Here is a 23,184-nt window from a genome sequence, read left to right on the forward strand (position 1 = left end):
CCATTTAATAACAGTTCAAAATTCAATTGAGACATAATAACCAAAAGCCTTCTGGTTCGGTCTATGCTTTATCATATCGCTGAACACGCGTTACAGCGAGCAAATGATTTCTCTAGTAAGTCGATCCCTTGTCACTTTGTTATCGAGGTTTCAATCAAGTTAAAAATTACATGTGTTCGTAAGCTAAACAACTCCTTAAACTATGCAGTCGACGTCATAAAGTGCTTTCTTTTCTTTCACTCAGCTTCGAAAATATGTGCTCTATTTCTGGCTTTTAAAATAAGTAATGTCTTCCAAAATGTATCTCTACCACTTCACAGGAGACTGTTGTCTGCAACTGCGACTTCTATTTTTATATTTTCTCAGAAAACTGTCCATAAATGGGCATTCTTAGGTCAAAGACTGTTCTGTCACAGCGTGCCTGTTATTCTTTGGGCTGCAATAATACTAAGAGGATTTCGGATCAATTTTGGAACGTTTCAATATCTTTTCAGGGTGTCAATCTCAGAGTGATTTTACTTAACCTGTAAAACAGTTGCTACAAAATTAGATCATACTATTAGATTATAATTTCCTAGTTTCCTTTCCTAAATATTAGCTATATTTCACGGGTTAAATAAAATCACTCTAGCAAGAAAAATGTCAAAGAATTGAATTAAAATGAGTGACGATAAAAAATGCAGCAATGCAAGCTGATTAAAGAGGCGAGCGCTCATGGCACGGGTACAAAATTTAAAGAGCTTCTACAAAGAAAAAAATACGGCCTAACCTAGGGCATGATTTTAATCATTCATGAACTGACAAACTATAAAACTGCGAGAAAGAAGAAAAATAGAAAACCGTTCTTTTCTACCCTCCCTTAAACACTTCCTCAATACTATGTTAACTAGTCCACGTGAGTACCTAGTGCATCATCAAAATGCAACAAGCTAAGATAACCACAATTAATTAATAAACACGGTGGAGTTTCATCGGACACCAGCCCCAACGTAGAGGCTTTCTGATTGTCTCAGATCCATACAAACACTCAATCTTTAACCTTGCATAGGTTCTTTCGTCACAGCTCAATTATTTAGTGGCCCCACTGAAGGTCACCGCTTACAGAAAGTTCGCTCGCTTATGTATTTAGTTAAATCCACGCAAACTACAGTCAAAATGAAATAGAACACACATCAAATGAATAAACAAACTCACAAATGATCAAATTAGCCAAGAAATACATCAATCAATTGAAATCCATCTCCTAATGTGATGACCTGGTGTCTTGAAACAATAATTAAGAACAACCGAAGAACTTAAGAAGGTCTAAGAACAGGAAGAACAACAAGCGAGTCTGATGACAGCAAAATAAATGACGACTCTGACGAAAATAACCCTTTTCAGATGATTTTATCATCTATGGAAGAAAATGATCGAAGAGAACGCCTTCGTAACTTTCAAATCTCTAGTCACTTTACGAGTTTTCCTCTTTAAAAAGATTAGCTGGAATTCGACATAATTTCCTCTATAACTGGGTTAAAATTAGATTGGCATGAAAACAATTCAAAATAGAAATGAACTGAAAATTTGCTGCAAAGCGTAAATTCGAAAAGCGAAAATAAAAACGTTAATCGATCAGAATTGAAATGCGTAAAGTTTAAACCGCAAAATTTGATAAACATAAATTTTGGTTTTTTGTGAAGTATCCGTGGGCACCGTGGATGACTGGGCAGAGGGGACATGGGGCAGGAAAAAAATGTATCTCTACCACTTCACAGGAGACTGCTGTATGCAACTGCGACTTCTATTTTATATTTTCCCAGAAAACTGTCCTTAATTAAATGGGCATTCCTAGTTCAAAGACTGTTCTGTCACAACGTGTCTGTTATTCTCTCGGCCGTAATAATACTAAGTGGATTCAGGATCAATAAGGTGTCAATCTCAGAGTGATTTTACCTAACCCGTGAAATAGTTGCTGCACAATTAGATGCTATTGAATACCAATTTCATGGTTTTCTTTTATTAGTTATGACTTTTTTGACTTACTGCTACAGTAGATGTTGTTTCACGGGTTAAATAAAATCACCCTCCTGCGGAAAAACTTTATAGAATGATTAAAATGCGTTACCATAAAAACAAAAGGGAAAAAAGCAGATTAAAGAGGCGAGCGCTCATGGCACGCTTTCTTACTGTTACAAAATTTAAAGAACTTCCACGTGCACAAAGAAACAAAAACCACCCGACACTTACAGAATGAATTTAATTATTCTTGAACTGAATAACTTTACGACAGCCGAGAAACAAGGAAATAGAAAACCGTTCTGTTAAACTCCCCTCGAACACTTCCGCAAAGCCTCTCCAGCCGCAAAAAAAACACCTGATTATGTTCAGTAGTCCACGCGAGTACATAGTGCATCACCAAAGTACAATAAGCTAAGATAACAACAACTAAACACAGTCGAATCCCACTGCATACCATAACCCGTAAGTAGACGCTTCGCGATTGTCTCAGATACATACAAACACTGAATCTTTAACCTTGCATAAGCTCTCTCGTCACAGCTCAATTGTTTATTAGTGGCCCCACTGACGGTCACCAGTTACGGAAAGTTCGATTGCATATAAATAAAGTTAGTCCACATTTCTAGCAGACTGAGTTGAAACTAAATTTTACAAAAAAGCTTTCAATGAATACAAAATACAAAATGCGTCAGAGGAAGGTAAAGGCAAATTCAGCCATTAGCTTCGATCTAAATTAAAAGAAAACGAGACTCGGTCAAAATGACAAAAAAAAAAAAAAAAAAAAAAAACCTAAAACCTAAAATGAACAAACTGGCAAATCACCAAATTAGCTAAAAAAAAATACGTCAATCAATTGAGACCCAGCTTCTAATGTAATGGCCTGGCGTGTTCAAACAATAATTCAGAACAACCGAAGAACTTAAGAAGGTCTAAGAACAGGAAGAACAAAAGCGAGTCTTAACACAGCAAAATAAATGACGACTCTGACGAAAATATCTTGCGGCCCTTTTCAGATGATTTTATCATCTATACAAGAAAATGATGGAAGAGAACGCCTACGAAGCTTTCAAATCTCTTTACTTTATGAGTTTTCCTCTTTGAAAACATAAGCTGAAATCCGTCATAATCCCCTCTATAACGGGGTTGAAATACAATTTCCATGAAAACAGTTCAAAATTGAAATGAACTGAAAAAGCATAAAATAGAAAAGCGAAAACCGAACATTAATCGATCAGAATTGAAATGTGTAAAGTTCAAACTGGAAAATTTGATTAACTTAATTTTGGATTCTTGTGGAGGATACGGGGGCACTGCTGGGAGCTGGGGAGAGGGGACATGGGGTGGGGTCGGTAGTTTTCATTCACAAAGCAACAGCGATAATGATCAGTACAGTGTTATTTAAAACAATTCTTGTATTGTAAATTGATGGAAATAAAATACGCTCCTCGGATAGGAGAAGTATCGTCAATTTCTAAGGAATCCGTCATATTTTCTTACACTGGTCATTTTCCTTCTGCCTGTCATCCTCAACCCGTCACTTATATGCGTCACCCCCAAGATAACTCATTTTTGTGAACGTGCTGTTTAAAATTTGTTAATATCCTATAATTCGACAAGTCCTAACAGGTACATTCCAGTCACGCATTGCCCTTGTGATGACTATAATGTGCATGAGAGTGAAATTCCCTTTCAGTCGGAGCAAGATGTCGTCTGAGCACCAATACGCGATGCACTTCTTTCTCATTTTTTTGTTGGTTTGCCTGGGCGCTCCAGCCACTGAAGGTATGGTATCTACTCTCAGTTGCATTCTCTGAATGTAAACCTTAATTCAACTTCTCAAGGCAAGCTCAGGCGTTTTTATGTCTTGTTGATCAGAGAAGAAGCGAACTGAAAGATGGGGGAGGGGCGCACAGATCAAGGTTATTGAGAATTAAATCTCTTCCTAAAGCAATCAACATGTCCATTCCTAGGATATCGGCTGCGCATTCAGTTAAAACTTTGTAAGTGCGATCATTTTAAAGAAAAAAATTTTACTTATTCCTTTACAGCACTCGGATTCAAGGCCGGAAAAGAAAACGTAACAACAAGCTCACCAGGGCTGTTCGGTTGTAAGAAGATTTACTTCCAAACGCCATTTTACGGCGGACAGCAAGTAACGGTTCTCGCCTCAGTTGGCCATACCGTGAGGAGCCAAACCCCTCGGAACGGCGCTGCAGTCTGGGTAGAAGATGTTAAAGCGAGTGAATTTACAATCTGTGTTCTCGAATATGCTAACGGTTCAAATAAGTCCATTGAGGTAAACTATCTTGCGTTTGAAACGAAACCCCATGGATCTCAAACTGGCACCACATCCTTAAACTCTTGGACAACTGGAACGGAATGCAAGAGGATCGATTTCCAGCAGGTTAGAATTTGTTTTGTTAAGTGATATAGAAAGTAAAGAGATATATAAAAATTTCATGAAAAAGGGAGCCTCGATTGCGGATATGTGGACGTAAGAAAGAAAAATACAAAATACAAAATATTAATATCGTCAGTTAACCCTAAAAAATGATGATTGCAGTATACCAGTTAATCTAATCAGTATGACAAAAGATGAAGAAATAGTGTGTAGAAATTGTAGATCAAAGAATTAAACCTGGCCATCCACTCAGAAATTCCTCAAAAATGCAAAAGAGACAAACAAGGAAATGCCAAAAAGTTGCCAGATATTGGCAGAAACTGCCTAAAACGGTTTGCCAGTCTTTTTTGTGTGCTAAATTTGTCAAAAAGTTGCTAATATTTTTGAAAGGAATTAGTGCGGAAAAGAGCTTTACTTTATGTAACGAGGTTATTTAAAGCATCAAAAGCGCCGGTCTTGGTTACCAAGGCGAGGTATTTAGCGTGAAATTACGACTCTAAAAACAGGCCCTAACACTGAAAAACGAGAGTTTGCGTGATTGTTTACTGGTGCGACAGAAAAAAAAAACAAAAAAGCAAAAGTGACCTTTTAATCGTGTTGGAAAATCATTGCCGCAACCTACGGAGCTAGAAACAAGCACAAGTCTTTTTCAAAGTGAAAATGAAGTTTCTCCCTTCTTTGAACTGAAGTACAACTTTTTAGAGAGATATAAGAAGCTGCTTACGATTCCGAGTACCAGAAAACGACAAAATCATAACGGCTTGGACAAGAAAATGGCCGAATCCAACGAAGGAAATCCGCAAGGCAAAGTTCAGCAGCCGAAGCAGCTCCAGTGCCAATTGTGACATATGTAGAAGACGAAATGGCAGCTTTCAAGGCGAACATTACTTCACCAACTACTAAGAAAAGCACAGCTACAGTACAGCATTCATTTTGAGTATGTAGGCCATCCCATAAGGGTCACAGTGTTCCAGTTAAGAATCCATCATCAAATATCTTGTATAAGACGGTTCCTCTCGGCCGAAATACACTTGAAAAGTAGACGAAGGACATCGCCTCAACCCCGTCCCTGGATGGCAAATTCACAAACTCAAGCGGCCGTAAAACAGTGATACTCAAAGCCTACACGACGACTTTCATCCGCTTAAAATCTCGGAGCTGAAAGGTCACGCTAACCCAGATTCAACTGCAAGTTACAGCGTCTGGAAAAACGACGAAGGATGTCAAACAAGCTGGCTGGATTTGCATTTAGTGCTACTTCTTAACTGGGGCATCGTTTAACAACTCCCCAGTTAACATTTCTATCAACTTCCAATCTGGTACAACGGCAGTTCACGATCGGTAAGCTTTTCTGCTACGAGAAATACATTTCGACTTTATATTCTTGACTCGATGTTATTTCGAAGAACTTGGACACTGAAAATTTGGCTGGTATTGAAATTTTAATTTGAGTGTAAAATAGTTCTTACTTAAAACTGTTTGCTCAACGTTGTTGAATACCAGTCAATGCTTTCTGGTTTCACTGCGGGATTTGTGCGATATCCGTTCCTCGCGTGAAATTTAACGTTGAAATCACGAGTCAGGTAATCAGTCTTCTTTACTGAAACTTGTCAATCATCTGCCCTTTTCAAACGTGACTTGTGCAAACGCTGACCATTAAAATATAGCGTGATAGCTCAGCAGAAAGTATTGGAAACAAATAGCGTCAGGGGATAAATATCTAAATTCGGGATATTTCTCAATAACTGAAGAAACACACTAAAGAGTCGCCTCTCTTGATGAGAGCATGCCTCAAGTAAAACAATTGTAATTCAAAAGTTGCCAAGCAACATAAGGCTAAGCCTAAACAGAAAACTGTTTCAATGCAATCGCAAAACTTGATGTTACTTTGTTGAAATTTGTTAAAATTAAGAAGGACTTATCAATTGAGACTAACTACAAAGATTGTTTTTCCTTATTAAACACAAATGTTCCTAATGCAAAAGATCAAAACCGATTAACAATAAGCTGATTAGTGGTTTTTGGACTTAAGCGTATTTTTCTCCTTTGAATAATTAAAATATCATCGGCGGGCTGTCATTGTGAAAACATTCGCACTTTCTGCAGCGTGTAGCGGGTTGCGTGACTCACCTTTGAATATTAATTTGTTATTTGAGGCATTTTGTATTTTTACCATCTTAAACGTTCCGTCAGATTTTCAAAAGATATGTTGCAATCTCAAAATGTCTGTAAGTTGAAGAACCTTGGAGGGCTCAAGCAAGTATTAACTCATTCTCCCATTATCGGTCATTTTCTTTTCCCTGATCTGTTCATTCGGTCATTCACCCACTCACTCGCTTAATTTACTAATCTTAACTTCTCTCATTATTTCATTTCAGCGGTTTTCGACTCCACCAACCATATTTGTAACTGCTAGTCACCAAGTTCCCAAGAGACCTCAAGATGCCATGGCCGTGTGGGTGGAGGAGTTGCGCGTGGACAATTTCAAAATTTGTCTCAGAGAAGCAAAGATTTTCGATGGACCCCATAAAGGCGTAAAGATAGTGAGTAAATTTAAATTTCGTTTTCTGTCACTCGTCAGTCTAATGAGTTGGACTCTGCCAAAGATATGCACTTCATCAAAGTTGAATGAAAATCATGATGACCCCTGACTAAAGAGCAGCATTCTGAAATGTTACATGCGTTACGATGTTACCAAATATACCAGAGGTCAACTTCCCATGTGACGTGCCCGATCGTCTTCCATTTTCAAGCTGTTCAAGATGAGTCTTTTTTGTACCAGCATAAAACATCAATCGTTGGCTTTCAAAAGAAAATAATACAAAAAAAATATGCTTTTGGTAGCTCTTTGATAAACCTCTAGCTACTTGTAGAAATCATGTGGTAGAAACCGTTCACTGGAAGAAGCTGAATGCAAACACCAGGAGAGTTGCTTCTTTTATAGATTTTTTCTTGAAAAAAGGCTAATTATCAACATCTTACTGGGTTTGCGTATCTTGCCGATAATTTCATGTACTCTTGTACGTTGGTTAAAACAGTCCTTAATTGTGCATGTTTTTGTTTCTTTAATAATTGACAGGTTTTAACTACAATATCTTTTATTTCTTTTGCAGAATTGGATGGCGTTTACAAATCTGAGTGTTGACAATTTTACCATAACCGACAGTCTCGTGTTTACCAGTACAAACTCACCATCTGATCAGGATAACTACGCTTTCTGTCAAGTAAGAATAATTATTGCCAGCCCGCCGCATTATTGTTTCTTATCTAAATCCTCTTTATAATAGGGCATCAAAAGGGCAACAACAGCAATGCTATCATAACAATGGAGGAAGTTAAAATTGACTGTTAACATGGACCTATTTGAACTGTGGGCCCACCAAATCTGTCATAAATAGTTTCTGAGACCCAATTTCATTTTCGGTGATCAATTGATCAAACATACTTTTCCTCTTGTTCAAACAGATGACCTGTACCTCATTAAAACTTCTATTTGGGTTCATTCTTGTTAATCTGTACCTCTTTTGTTTCTAGGGCTAGGGGCATTGTTTGTGGTGTATACCTATTGTTTCGTTTGGCCAATCATGAAGACCCTTGAAAACGGTGCAGGTCGGCCCTGTTCATATCAAACCCGCTTTGATTTCAAATCTAAACATTAGAATCAGCGTATTATAAATACCAATACGGATTATTTATCAACCTTACCTCCACAAGAGACTCGCGGAAATACAGTCGATATTAAATTATTTTTTTCTTTTACATTGTAGACAGTGAACTTCACAAAACCATTTTATGCTCGTCCTGTTGTGTTAGTGACGCCAAAACGCACTGACAACAACAACAAAGCTAACCTTTCTGGGTCACGTTGTAACGCTGTCACCGGTTGGGTTGAGGTAAGGAATACCTGTTGTGATCTTTGTGTGATTTTCGCAAACACTCAGGTAATGGCACAAATATCCCAAGTTCCTCGGGACCCATGAACTTTATATGACATTACGTAACAACGTAAATATAATAGTTTGTATGGGAACATATACATATAACAGCTCGAGATATAGAAACAATAAAAACAATTAGTTTAACTCTTCTGTTTGTTACTTGTGTCTCTATGCTGCTTTGGGGCCGTTTCAAAGCGATTTCAGTAACTTTTAGTTTCACTGTAACTCGTTTATATGAGTTCTTTAAAACTAATCGGGCGGTATAGCAACTTGAACCAGGCCGGGTTTAATTCATCTTTGATTTTATTCAGCATACATCTACAACTGATGCGCAAGTGTGTGTGAAGAATTACAACAGCGACTCCAACAATAAAGATGTTATCATTGTCGACTACATGGTCACTGGAGGTAGGCAAAAAGATTCCATCTGGAGATAGAAAAAACACTTGGTATATTTAGCATTCTCTTTCCTGTATGCATTTTCCTCCTCTGCGATGTTGCTCATTGGAGTTATCTTTGTAAAAGCTTGCAAACCCACACTGGGAGGGCGGAAGTGTGTATAACTACCAAGCAAGTGTGTACTAAAACAACATCAGATCGTTTCGTGACAATTGTTTATATGTCTTGCCAGACTTGGATCCTTGCATCGACGTGACATGTCATTATCACTGCCTGTGTAAAGCGTTTGGACCAAATGATGCTCGCTGCGTTGCTGTTGACAGTTGTCCATCATACCAAGAACCAGTCTGCTCATCAAATGGCACAACATACGACAATGAGTGCTTGTTTCGACAGGAAATGTGCATTCAGCGACTGAATTTCTCTGTGCAACACCCTGGTAGTTGTGAAGGTTAGAAATTGTTTTACTCTGAAATTTTCGACGATGTCGAAGAAGATGATGATGATTACGATGAAAAAACCTGGGAAGTTAATTAAACTTTTGTTTGTACTGATTTATGTTTTGTACCGTTATTTTTTTAAAGGATTTCCTTTCCAGCGAGGTCGCCATCACATGCCACACATTCGTTCACTCGGATATTCTCATTGTGAAGTAATTCGCCTCAAGCCTTATGCGTTTTATCCTGACAAACCACTTGAAGTCCAGATCACTGTCAATCATATTGACACCAGTGACAAGTCATATGTACATGATGCCGCTGTATCGTGGGTTGAGAGTGTCAGTTATGATCGATTCACTGCGTGTGTGATGGCGGCAGGCTACAATGAGCGGAAATCAAAAGCTAACGTGACAGTTGATTGGATGGCGTACCAAGGGGCTCCAGTGGGTGGTGTTGCCGGGGAAGAACGGATATCACAATGGTGGACTGGAACGACTTGCAAATCTGTCAATTTTCCATCGGTAAGTACTTTCTCGTTTCATTTTACAACTCAAGTTCCCGAAGAATAATTTTGAATAGTTTACAGTTATCGGATTTATTTCAATGTGATATGATATCCTTTGGACTAATGGACCTAAAATGTCAGCTATCACTTAGCCATTAGCGCATTAGCCATCCCTAGATTCTCAAATCTTCGCTAATGTTAAACAGCAGTAAGGTAACAACAACAACGGTAGTAGCATGAGTAAGAGGAACATCAACAGTAACAACTTGTGCTTTGTTTGTTTTCTATGCAGGGAAAGTTTTCAGTGATACCTTCAGTGTTTGTTACCGCAGCGCACTATCGTGCAGGACTCAAGCGCGACGCTGCGAGTGTGTGGATTGAAGACGTCACGCAATCCTCGTTTAAAATTTGTTTGAGAGAGCTTCAGAACTACGCAGGATCTCACGACGATGTTTATACTGTAAGTGTCTATACCTTTCCTTATGTACCAACCATAAGGTACTGAGAGATCCTTATCACTTACTTTAGCCTCTTAACACTGGTCTTTAGCATTGCTAGCTAAGTCTCTAACATACTTTAACATCGGCACATATTAAGATGAAATAGAATCTTTATTTAGACGTTTGCTGATGGTTATCTCACTTAATTTTTCGATAAAATACTATTTCCATCTCAATTTTCTAGTTAACATTTATTTATTTTTCTCTTTTAGAAATGCTTGGCATTTTCTACCCTACACAAGCCTCTTTTTACAGAACATAGTTCAGTCTATTTTGCCAATGCTCAACATCCACCTGCAGATTACAACAATGCCTATTGCAAGGTTGGTATCTTTTTCGTCTTACTAGAGAGCTTGCCTAGAATTAATTTTTTTAAAAAAATTTAAGAGTTAGTGTAGAGATCCTACAGAACAGCCTCAATTTAAACAATACTCACTAAGTAGGTTATTATAAAATTCAGTTTGTTAGTGGTCAAAGTTGAATAACACCCCGCTTACTTAATGAGAGTTTTTCTTTAGGATATCCGCTTTACTGAAAAGTACAACAGCACCCCGAATGTGTTCGTTTCCGCGAACCATTCGTCTAGCGGTGGAAATCGACAACCAGTACACAATGGAATAACTGCTTGGGTGGAGGTAATTCTGTTTCTTCACTTTATTAGGCATTTCCATTTAAACTGCATTTTTGACACGCCAGTCGAACCAAATCTCGTCTATTTGGAAGAGTTCTTGGTTTCTTCCAATTTTCTCAGGAGGAACATCAATGCAGAATTAGTTTCGTACCCTTTTACATCCGTTATTTTCCATCAAATTAAATGCGGGGAAAATCGTAAAATACAAGATGGCGTCTCCAAGACAGCCAAAAAAGTTGAGAGATACCTACTAGATGCAAATGATATGATATTGATATGTCTTACTAGAACGAAAACCCAAGGGAGGTATGAGTTTGCTTTTTCTTCCGAAGATTTAATAATATTTCAGAATATCTCCGTGAGCGTTGTGAAAATTATATTTTCGACTTCAGTTTAGAAGACCACTGATTATTATTTTTTTTTTTTTTCAGTACATCAATACGACCGGTTTGCGAGTTTGTTTAAAAGAGTTGTACGACACAAAGTATGATCCACTGTCTATCTCATACACTGTCCTTTCAGGTACGGACGAAATAATTGATCGTTAATTTTACCAATGTCTTGATCAGTAGTTTAGCTCATTTAGTATTCATATTTTAGTAACTTTTCTCACTTACGCTGTTAAAAAAAAGATTTTATCAGGCCATTTCTTGAATTTGATTGTTAAAAGTTAATTTCATAACAAATGACGTCCAATGTTTCAGTCAGGAGTAAAAATACCAAAACATTTGAAGGTTTTTCAGAAACATGACAAGCAACTATTTCCTTTAATAACTTTCACTTAAGACGTTCTTAATGATTTCTCTTACTTTTTATGGATTTATTGTTGTTTATATCTGCAGACATTTGCCAGCCAGGATGGACTTACTTTGGTGGTTATTGCTACTTTTCAAGCCACGCATGCGCCACATGGTTGACTGCTGAGTCAAACTGTTCTGATATGAACTCTGATCTGGTTACAGTGCACAACCAGGAGGAAAACGTATTTATTCAGCACCGTCATGCTGGCGATAGATCATGGATAGGGCTGAATGACCGCAGTGTTGAAGGCTCTTTTGTGTGGACAAACAAAGAAATTAGCAGTTTTAGGTTCTGGGCTCCAAAGCAACCAAACAACTGGAACAACGAAGACTGTGTGCACACTCTTGGCGTGAGGCATGGATACACTTGGAATGACGTGCCATGCGATAACTGCTTCAACTTTACTTGCTTTACAGGTGATAAATCTCTTGCTTAATGCGGTTAAAATACATTGTAATCTACTAATAAAAAATAATAAACTCCCCACAATTTCTTTCGCGCTCGAAAAGGTTCCATGATTCATTTTTAAGATAGTTTGTTACAAACCAGTACTGTAAACATTATTCATGTATTTGATGACTCTCATTTTTTTCGAAATTTAATTTTTGCAGATCTAGAGGAATGCTCCACCAACACTCATAACTGTGACGTGAAAGCAGATTGTGTAAATACCGTGGGCTCATATTCCTGTAAGTGTAGAGTTGGATATACCGGAGATGGACAAACTTGCAATGGTAAGAAATCTACCAACCAACCATCAAACAAACAACATATTAATGTTGATACTGAATTTAATAACAATCTCACTTTATTTTCAACAACTATGAAATTTCTCTTGCATTGATAGGCTTAGAAAAAACTGTAACCAACCGCACTTGTGCAATAAGAAAGCTGATAGAAAAAAAGGTTCAACCCTGTAATAACTTTATTTTTTAACAGTTTCGAAGACTGCGCCAGTGGTTTATAACAACGGTAATGTAAATCATCCAAAAGCAAAGAATGAGTCAAAAGGAGTGGAAAGTAAAATTAATCGGTTTTTTTTTTTTCATTAAAATATTCTGTGCTTACTGTAAATTTTCGACGGATTGTTCTCAAGCTGTATGTTTCTTTTTCAGTTTCGGTGAAATGGTCAGACTAACGATAACTCAACGTTTATCCATATTTACTCCTTTTCACCTTGTTTCAGACATAGACGAGTGCTCTTCAAACTCTCATAGCTGTGATGTGAATGACGTTTGTAACAATACTCGTGGATCTTACACTTGCGCGTGCAAACCTGGATACTCAGGAGATGGCAAAAATTGCACTGGTAAGTTATATCTGCTTAACAAGAACTGAAGGCACTACCAGCCAAAGTTGGGCAGGGCGTAATTGTTCCACAGTGACTGGTTACTTGATTACCGTGAAGGTACAGTCTGTATACGAGCCAAGTGGGTCATGCCACTAGGCCAGAGCTTATCCTGGTTTCTGCGTAGCGAGAAGCGATTACGGATATTTCTATTCCCCCCTCTATGGGACGCTAGTCCATCGTAGGGTTAACCCCAACATTCAGTTCGCCGGTGCCCATTTAAACACCTTGGTGGAGCGAGTTAAGTGTCTTGCCCATGAACAAAACGCGGTGTCTCCGGCCAGATGTCAAATCCGGGCCGCTCGATCCTGAAGACGAGGTGCATTGACCATGCATGAGTCTACCGCACCTTACCGCGCCTTACCGCGCCTTACCGCGTCTTACCGCGCCTTACAGCTTACCGTAAAGTGCAACAAAAAACGCAGCAAATGCCACTTTCTGAAAATAACAAAATTTGATACCCAGCACGAAGAACCAGTCTTTCACAATCCCAAAATTAGTTCCCGCAAAAAACAAAAAATATCGCCCATCCGAAAAATTAAACTCCCGCAAAAATGTCTCGCCACACGTAACAAATTTCTAGTATGTAAAATATATTTATGATTTTGAGTGAGCTCAGTCTCGTTTTGGATGTAACAGAAAAAAAAGAGTGTATATTTATTTTGGTTCTATTCACGGAAAAAAAAACCTCAAGGGTATAAACCAGAAATCCTAATAATGACATTTCGCATACTTTCTTTGGACAACGGGTTCTTTTGATATGCAAACATGTTCTATTGACCGGGCACAGCAGTATGGCTATCGTGACAACGCTCTACAACAAGGATCGTTTCTCTTGAGAGGTTTTATTGATAAACATGGTAAACCTCTAATCACGACACGTGTTATCAAATTTACGATTAAGTACTACTAAAGTACTACCAACGAAAACTCCTTACTTCGGAACATAAAACACTTTTTGCGACAAAGTACAAGATAATTTATGTCTGTTTTCTTTCTTCTTCCCTGTTCATTATTACCCACAGATATCGATGAGTGCGTCAGCGGTGTACACGACTGCCACCGTTCAGCTTCATGTACAAACACTGTAGGATCCTACACATGTACGTGTAACCATCCTTTATCAGGAGACGGAAAAACCTGCAGGTACACCGCGGCAGGTGAGTGTTTCACGTTGATTGTGCTTCAATTCAGGTAGCAGTGGTTTAGAATTAAGTTCAACTTGTCCACCAAATATGATGTCAACAAAACAAACAAAAACTGAGATTTCTTGGTCATTGCTTTCTTTTTGGGATGGTTTAAACAAAACCAATTCTCCAAAACTAACTCATGAATGATGCATCTCAGCCGCCGATGTTGCAAATTCGAACCACTCAAGGAACCAATCAGAATTCTCCTTTACAATTTTGATCAGTTTGCCATATTGGATGACTGTTACTGTTGCAACTAAAAGAGAACACGACTCAGTAATGTTGTTTGCTACCTTCTCGCTACTACAGACAAGCTTTTACATTAACATTAACCACACTTAGAAAGGACAGTAATGGGGTGTAAAGCTGAAACCGCCTACGTGGACTTTAACTATTAGAAGCTTTTTCAATTCAATATTTAAAAAAGCTGTCAAATTTCGTGACATTATCTGCCGCTGGTTTTTTTATTGAGAACTCTAACGTCAGCGCTGAGCATTGGTAATGATATAACGTTTTCCTGATAAATACTATCCGAACATTTTCCTGTTTGGGATTTTAAATCATCTATTAAGAGTATTGATCACTGCGACCCAAAATTTAGAAGGAGATACTCCAGATAAAAAAAAATATTTTAAGTTGCCGGTGGAATATAACGACCTCATGTAAAATATCTTTCCGAACAGACAGTACATCCAGTTTAGTTAGCGTCACATTTACGGTGCAAGCAATGATGGTCATCTTATAACTGGTGAAGATGACGGTGTTATTTATTCTTAGCAAAACCAACTTTCAAAATAGTCCACCAAAATAACTGCTAGGTACAAAATGGATCCAAAGAACGTTCTTATGTTATTTTTGCAGCGGGTCTTAAATATTCCAGTGTTGTGGGAAACAGCCAGAATTTTTTGACATGGCTGGATAAATGGTTAAAGCCTGTGACTCGCCAATCCTCTTACTGGAATCGCTGTTACCAGGCAACTGTAAATGGCTGGTCTTCCTCTACCTTCCATTCAAACTGTGACGGCAAAGGTCCAACTGTCACAATCATCCGTGTTGGAAAATATATTTTTGGAGGATACACAAGTGTCTCGTGGAGTAAGTGACATGATCAATTTCATCTGATCACAGACAACCCAAGCTCAAGCTGTGAGTCAGCCATGATTATATTTCGCAGTAGCGGTCACGGAGAAATATGGGAAAAGAGTTTTAAAAAGAATTAAAAAAAGAAATATTTACAATATGATGTGGGATAGTTAAGTGCTAGAGAAAATTATTAAGAAAATGCCTTATCTTACTTCCATGGTGTATTACTTGCTGTGTTTACGTGCCTCTTTTCTGATTCGTGACGGTTTTAGAGAGATATCGGGATGGAAGAACTTTATAGGAAGCGGTACAACCGCTTCGAATCATTAAGCAAGGAAACAAAAAAGGTTAATACCAAAGAAAGGCAAATAAGTCAATGATATTAAGAATTTTCTGGATAACTCATCGAGATCAACAGGCCGATAGAAACACTTGCATTTTTATATGGCATGGTGTTCCTGGCTAACTGAGAGCTTTAAAGTTCGATATTAATTTTATGAAATTTATAAAACAGGGCGTGGAGATCATGTTCAGTCTGGAACTGGGGCAGCTGTTCCCAGTCTCGCACCGGGCTTGCTTACCCCAGAATTGAAATTATTAAAAACTTAGGAGACAATTAACATAAAGGAACCGGAGAACTTAAGATTAACACTACAAGAAATAATGCCGAGCTAGGAATAATAGTAAAATTTTGCGGGCCAATCAAATTAACCTTGTCGGTAATACATCGTTACTAAACTGTCCAAAGTGTCAGTAAACATCATTGATGTTGGACTTTTTTTTCCATTGTGTACTTCAAATTAGGTTACAGTTGTTCCTGGCACTACGATTCAGCAGCCTTTCTCTTCTCATTGGTTAACAAGCCTGGTTGGCAGCCACTAAAGCTGGATCAAACAGGAGCGTATAGTAATCGGAGAGGATATTCCATCTACAGCTGCTCTTCCTATGGACCAACATTTGGAGGAGGATTCGATATTCACATTGCCAACAACGCTGCATCAAACACCAACTCATACGCCTATAACCTTGGAAACACCTACAGCCCGCCACCTGGCAACAGCTATGGATCCTCCTTTGCTCAATCATTCCTGGCGGGTAGTGGCAACTTCCGACCTGACGAAGTCGAAGTCTTCTATGAAACTACCTGAAGAAATCGCGGAGCTTGCAGTCTTCTGCAGTCTAAATTATAGAAGCGCAATATAATCAGAAAATTTCAATATCGCCGATGATATCTCAATCAATAGGTTAGTACAAAATCGAGTAGTCACGTATCCATAGTCGAAGATAAACAGCTTACTTTGAGCGGCTTACTTGTTTGGTAATTGCCATTAAAGGATGGTTTCATGGCTCCGTGTTATAACAAGCTATAACGTTTGCCGAGCTACTGACTTCTGCGAGAACTGAATTTCCTGTCAGACTTTCCCCTCAGTCACAGTAACACGGTGATAACAGTAATGTTTCTCATTAGAATTTCTTACTCTATGTTTTAATTAATACCTTTTTGTTTATCCACCAATCGAATAAAAGTAGATAACGTGTGTGTGTGTCCAGAGTAAGACCTTAGCCGCCGAATGAAAAAATTTAACGTTTAACTGACTAAACTGAATTCGAAGTTTTGCTTGATAAATCCGCTGACATCTTGATAAAATTTGGGCATCAGTCTTTCTGGTTTCACAAATTATAGTCTGTAGTTGCTGAACTACATGTGGCTCAGTAAAAACAATGAACAAGGTAGTAGTTTATAGTCACGCTATGACTTGCATTGTACACGCACTGAACCGTGAAATTATCCCTTAAGAAGGAGAATCTTGATGCCGAGTTTCAATTGATTGAATTCCACGAACATCATACCAGGATAAGTTGCAAGTTACATGATTCCAGCTGGTTTCGATTTCTTATCTTATTCAAGTAAAAGGGATTTAGAAAAAGGATATTGAGAAAGTATGATAGAGTATGCATTTTTTCGTTTTTTTTTTGTTTGTAGTAATTATGAATTGTCTTTTGAGAGTGCCAACGTAGAAAATAAATACGTGTCAGGCACACCGTTATAAAAGCTTGTAACAATAAAATAGAGCAGGGTGAAAATAACGCGTTGTTTTGTGTTTGTGTTCGTTCTTATCTAGCCGAAAAGAAATCTTTTTTATCACTGTGATTGAGAATTGTCAACGTCTAATTGCCTCTGCTAAACCTGCCTTTAGGGAAATCATGGTAGTCGTATCTAATTGCCTCTGTGAAAGCCGCCTTTAGGGAAATCGTAGTAGTTGTATTTAAAGTTTGCAATGAAGTCTTGAACTTGTTTCGGTACAACATATGGAAACAACTCTTCAGACGGTGATCAGAGTGATCACCGTGCCAACAATCGCTGAGATAGACCTCAATTCTATCTCAGCGATCGTAGCGCGACGGTTGACAATGTAATTTATCACCAAGTGTTCTTAACTTTTATAGCAAGTAAAAGTTTAAAACTTTCTTTTATTTAAATTTTGCATCAAAACTTGCTTAGGACTTAACAACGATTTCAAATTGACTCGTTTTGCTCTCGACGTCGTGCGTCAGAAATTTAAAGCCGTTAACAAATGAAAGTGATGTTAACAACTACCACAAAAGGCTTTTCTTGGAGTCATGACACTCAACTTTGGACACTGTCGCCTTCCACGGGAGGAGACCGCTCGTACGAGCTTACTTGCCGTCGATTTAAAAAAAAAAACAACAACAACAACAATAAAACGATCGACAGCAAGCGGGGCTATAGCACGAGCAATGACGAACAGAAGACAACGAAAATTCAGTAAAGAAAAACAACCGGATCTTATTACAAAAGATCTTGGAGAAATATAAATAGCCTGCTTGAACAGTTCGCCCGGCAGGAAGTCGTGAGAAGAACTGCCTTAGCTTACCGGGAAATGCTCGAAGATTCTCTTTGCCCATTTAATAACAGTTCAAAATTCAATTGAGACATAATAACCAAAAGCCTTCTGGTTCGGTCTATGCTTTATCATATCGCTGAACACGCGTTACAGGGAGCAAGTGATTTCTCTAGTAAGTCGATCCCTTGTCACTTTATTATCGAGGTTTCAATCAAGTTAAAAATTACATGTGTTCGTAAGCTAAACAACTCCTTAAACTATGCAGTCCGATGTCATAAAGTGCTTTCTTTTCTTTCACTGAGCTTCGAAAATATGTGTTCTATTTCTGGCTTTTAAAATAAGTAATGTCTTAAAAAATGTATCTCTACCACTTCACAGCTGGAGACTGTTGTCTGCAACTGCGACTACTATTTTCATATTTTCTCAGAAAACTGTCCATAAATAGGCATTCTTAGGTCAAAGACTGCTCTGTCACAGCGTGTCTGTTATCCTTTGGGCTGCAATAATACTAAGAGGATTTCGGATCAATTTTGGAACGTTTCAATATCTTTTCAGGGTGCCAATCTCAGAGTGATTTTACTTAACCCGTAAAACAGTTGCTACAAAATTAGATCATACTATTAGATTATAATTTCCTAGTTTTCTTGCGTTCATTTTGACTTTTTGAACTAAATATTAGCTATATTTTACGGGTTAAATAAAATCAATCTAGCAAGAAAAATGTCAAAGAATTGAATTAAAATGCGTGACGATAAAAAATGCAGCAATGCAAGCTGATTAAAGAGGCGAGCGCTCATGGCACGGGTACAAAATTTAAAGAGCTTCTACAAAGAAAAAAATACAGCCTAACCTAGAGCATGAATTTAATCATTCATGAACTGACAAACTATAAAACTGCAAAAAAGAAGAAAATAGAAAACCATTCTTTTCTACCCCTTAAACACTTCCCCAATACTATGTTAACTAGTCCACGTGAGTACCTAGTGCATCATCAAAATGCAACAAGCTAAGATAACCACAATTAAACACGGTGGAATTTCATCGGACACCAGCCCCAAAGTAGAGGCTTCCTGATTGTCTCAGATCCATACAAACACTCAATCTTTAACCTTGCATAAGTTCTCTCGTCACAGCTCAATTATTTAGTGGCCCCACTGAAGGTCACCGCTTACAGAAAGTTCGCTCGCTTATTTATTTAGTTAAATCCACGCAAACTACAGTCAAAATGAAATAGAACACACATCAAATGAATAAACAAACTCATAAATGATCAAATTAGCCAAGAAATACATCAATCAATTGAAATCCATCTCCTAATGTGATGACCTGGTGTCTTGAAACAATAATTAAGAATAACCAAAGAACTTCAGAAGGTCTACGAACAGGAAGAACAACAAGCGAGTCTGATGACAGCAAAATAATGACGACTCTGACGAAAATAAACCTGTTCAGATGATTTTATCATCTATGGAAGAAAATGATAGAAGAGAACGCCTTCGCAACTTTCAAATCTCCAGTTACTTTACGAGTTTTCCTCTTTGAAAAGATAAGCTAAAATTCGACATAATTTCTTCTATAACGGGGTTGAAATTAAATTGGCATGAAGACAATTCAAAATAGAAATGAACTGAAAATTTGCTGCAAAGCGTAAATTGGAAAAGCGAAAATAAGAACGTTAATCGATCAGAATTGAAATGTGTAAAGTTTAAACTGGAAAATTTGATAAACTTAATTTTGGTTTCTTGTGAAATATACGTGGGCACCGTGGAGGACTGGGCAGAGGGGACATGATTAAAGAGGTGAACGCTCATGGCACGCTTCCTTACGAGTACAAAATTTAAAGAGCTTCTACAAAGAAAGAAATACGGCCTAACCTAGAGCATGAATATAATTATTCATGAACTGACAAACTATAAAACTGCGAGAAATAAGAAAATAGAAAACCGTTCTTTTCTACTCCCCTTAAGCACTTCCCCAATACTATGTTAAGTAGTCCACGTGAGTACCTAACGCATCATTAAAATGTAACAAGCTAACGTAACCACAATTAAACACGGTGGAATTTCATCGGATACCAGCCTGAAAGTAGAGGCCTCGTGATTGATCTATACAAACACTGAATCTTTAACCTTGCATAAGCTCTGTCGTCACAGCTCAATTGTTTAGTGGCCCCACTGAAGGTCACCGCTTACAGAAAGTTCGCTTGCATATATATTAAGTTAAATCCACGCAATATCTGGCAGAGTCAAAACTAGATTACTTTGTATTTTTAGATTTTGTTTCCTTGTTTCTGTTTGCCTGTGTCTCGTTTCTTGTACCCGTACACAAACTCCTTCCGTCTCCCCATCTTCCATTATTCTTCCCATCTTACCCTAGAGCACTCAGCTCCCAATAATGACAATATGTCACGAACATATAAACAGCCCTGCAGCCTATAGACTAAACGCGATTTTACACAGGAAGCTACAACAAAATAAGCGTACAGGAAGGCAATGGGAAATTCCGCCATCAGCTTCGAGCCAAAGTAAAAGAAACAACTATAGTCAAAATGAATAAAACACACATTAACTGAACAAACTGGCAAATGATCAAATTAGCTAAGAAATACATCAATCAATTGAAATCCATCCCCTAATGTGATGACCTGGTGTCTTGAAAAAAATAATTAAGAACTACCGAAGAACTTAAAAAGGTCTAAGAACAGGAAGATCAACAAGCGAGTCTTTGACAGCAAACTAAATGACGACTCTGACGAAAATAACCCTTTTCAGATGATTTTATCATCTATGGAAGAAAATGATCGAAGAGAACGCCTTCGTAACTTTCAAATCTCTAGTCACTTTACGAGTTTTCCTCTTTAAAAAGATTAGCTAGAATTCGACATAATTTCCTCTATAACTGGGTTAAAATTAGATTGGCATGAAAACAATTCAATTCAAAATGGAAATGAACTGAAAATTTGCTGCAAAGCGTAAATTCGAAAAGTGAAAATAAAAACGTTAATCGATCAGAATTGAAATGCGTAAAGTTTAAACCGGAAAATTTGATAAACATAAATTTTGGTTTCTTGTGAAGTATACGTGGGCACCGTGGATGACTGGGCAGAGGGGACATGGGGTAGAAAAAAAATGTATCTCTACCACTTCACAGGAGACTGCTCTATGCAACTGCGACTTCTATTTTATATTTTCCCAGAAGACTGTCCTTAATTAAATGGGCATTCTTAGTTCAAAGACTGTTCTGTCACAACGTGTCTGTTATTCTCTCGGCCGTAATAATACCAAGTGGATTCAGGATCAATAAGGTGTCAATCTCAGAGTGATTTTACCTAACCCGTGGAATAGTTGCTACACAATTAGATGCTATTGAATACCAATTTCATGGTTTTCTTTTATTAGTTATGACTTTTTTGACTTACTGCTACAGTAGATGTTGTTTCATGGGTTAAATAAAATCACCCTCCTGCGGAAAAATTTTACAGAATGATTAAAATGCGTTACCATAAAAACAAAAGGGAAAAAAGCGGATTAAAGAGGCGAGCGCTCATGGCACGCTTTCTTACTGTTACAAAATTTAAAGAACTTCCACGTACACAAAGAAACAAAAACCACCCGACACTTACAGAATGAATTTAAGTATTCTTGAACTGAATAACTGTACAACAGCCGAGAAACAAGGAAATAGAAAACCGTTCTCTTAAACTCCCCTCGAACAATTCAGCAAAGCCTCTCCAGCCGCAAAAAAAACACCTGATTATGTTCAGTAGTCCACGCGAGTACATAGTGCATCACCAAAGTACAATAAGCTAAGATAACAACGACTAAACACAGTCGAATCCCATTGCATACCATAACCCGTAAGTAGACCCTTCGCGATTGTCTCAGATACATACAAAAACACTGAATCTTTAACCTTGCATAAGCTCTCTCGTCACAGCTCAATTGTTTATTAGTGGCCCCACTGAAGGTCACCAGTTACGGAAAGTTTGATTGCATATAAATAAAGTTAGTCCACATTTCTATCAGAGTTGAAACTAGATTTTACAAAAAAGCTTTCAATGAATACAAAATACAAAATGCGTCAGAGGAAGGTAATGGCAAATTCCGCCATTAGCTTCGATCTAAATTAAAAGAAAACGAGACTCGGGCAAAATGAAAAAAAAAAAAAAAAAAAACCTAAAACCTAAAATGAACAAACTGGCAAATCACCAAATTAGCTAAAAAAATACGTCAATCAATTGAGACCCATCTTCTAATGTAATGACCTGGCGTGTTCAAACAATAATTCAGAACAACCGAAGAACTTAAGAAGGTCTAAGAACAGGAAGAACAAAAGCGAGTCTTAACACAGCAAAATAAATGACGACTCTGACGAAAATATCTTGCGGCCCATTTCACATGATTTTATCATCTATACAAGAAAATGATGGAAGAGAACGCCTACGAAGCTTTCAAATCTCTTTACTTTATGAGTTTTCCTCTTTGAAAAGATAAGCTCATATCCGACATAATCCCCTCTATAACTGGGTTGAAATCAAATTTCCATGAAAACAATTCAAAATTGAAATCAACTGAAAAAGCATAAAATAGAAAGGCGAAAACCGAACAGTAATCGATCAGAATTGAAATGTGTAAAGGTCAAACTGGAAAATTTGATTAACTTAATTTTGGATTCTTGTGGAGGATAAGGGGGCACTGCTGGAGACTGGGGAGAGGGGACATGGGGTGGGGTCGGTAGTTTTCATTCACAAAGCAACAGCGATAATGATCAGTACAGTGTTATTTAAAACAATTCTTGTATTGTAAATTGATGGAAATAAACTACGCTCCTCGGATAGGAGAAGTATCGTCAATTTCTAAGGAATCCGTCTTATTTTTTTACACTGGTCATTTTCCTCTGCCTGTCATCCTCAACCCGTCACTTATATGCGTCACCCCCAAGATAACTCATTTTTGTGAACGTGCTGTTTAAAATTTGTTAATATCCTATAATTCGACACGTCCTAACAGGTACATTCCAGTCACGCATTGCCCTTGTGATGATTATAATGTGCATGAGAGTGAAATTCCCTTTCAGTCGG

General features: G+C 37.8%; 1 protein-coding gene across 1 annotated transcript; it reads left to right on the forward strand.

The window, feature by feature from the left end:
* The first annotated feature begins 3,656 nt into the window (after nt 1–3,656).
* On the forward strand, nt 3,657–17,325 carry LOC149105840 (uncharacterized). The gene is made up of 18 exons (XM_089271542.1): nt 3,657–3,783; nt 4,050–4,405; nt 6,781–6,945; nt 7,516–7,626; nt 8,170–8,295; nt 8,652–8,748; nt 8,972–9,190; nt 9,324–9,700; nt 9,977–10,144; nt 10,397–10,507; nt 10,703–10,819; nt 11,247–11,337; nt 11,658–12,032; nt 12,228–12,350; nt 12,803–12,925; nt 13,990–14,124; nt 15,016–15,249; nt 16,042–17,325. The coding sequence occupies exons 1-18, from the start codon at nt 3,657–3,659 to the stop codon at nt 16,383–16,385; spliced, it is 3,399 nt and encodes a 1,132-aa protein (XP_089127668.1). The 3' UTR covers nt 16,386–17,325.
* Nucleotides 17,326–23,184: the final 5,859 nt, after the last annotated feature.

Source organism: Orbicella faveolata, unplaced genomic scaffold (genome assembly GCF_042242905.1).
Source record: "Orbicella faveolata isolate gen_17 unplaced genomic scaffold, um_ofav_v1 contig_34, whole genome shotgun sequence".
Lineage (NCBI taxonomy): Eukaryota > Metazoa > Cnidaria > Anthozoa > Scleractinia > Merulinidae > Orbicella > Orbicella faveolata.

Coding starts and splice junctions, on each gene's coding strand:
- LOC149105840 (XM_089271542.1), top strand. CDS start 3,657: ATGACTATAATGTGCATGAGAGTGAAATTCCCTTTCAGTCGGAGCAAG. Junction 11,338..11,657: donor CTCATACACTGTCCTTTCAG/GTACGGACGAAA, acceptor TTATATCTGCAG/ACATTTGCCAGCCAGGATGG. Junction 12,033..12,227: donor CAACTTTACTTGCTTTACAG/GTGATAAATCTC, acceptor TAATTTTTGCAG/ATCTAGAGGAATGCTCCACC.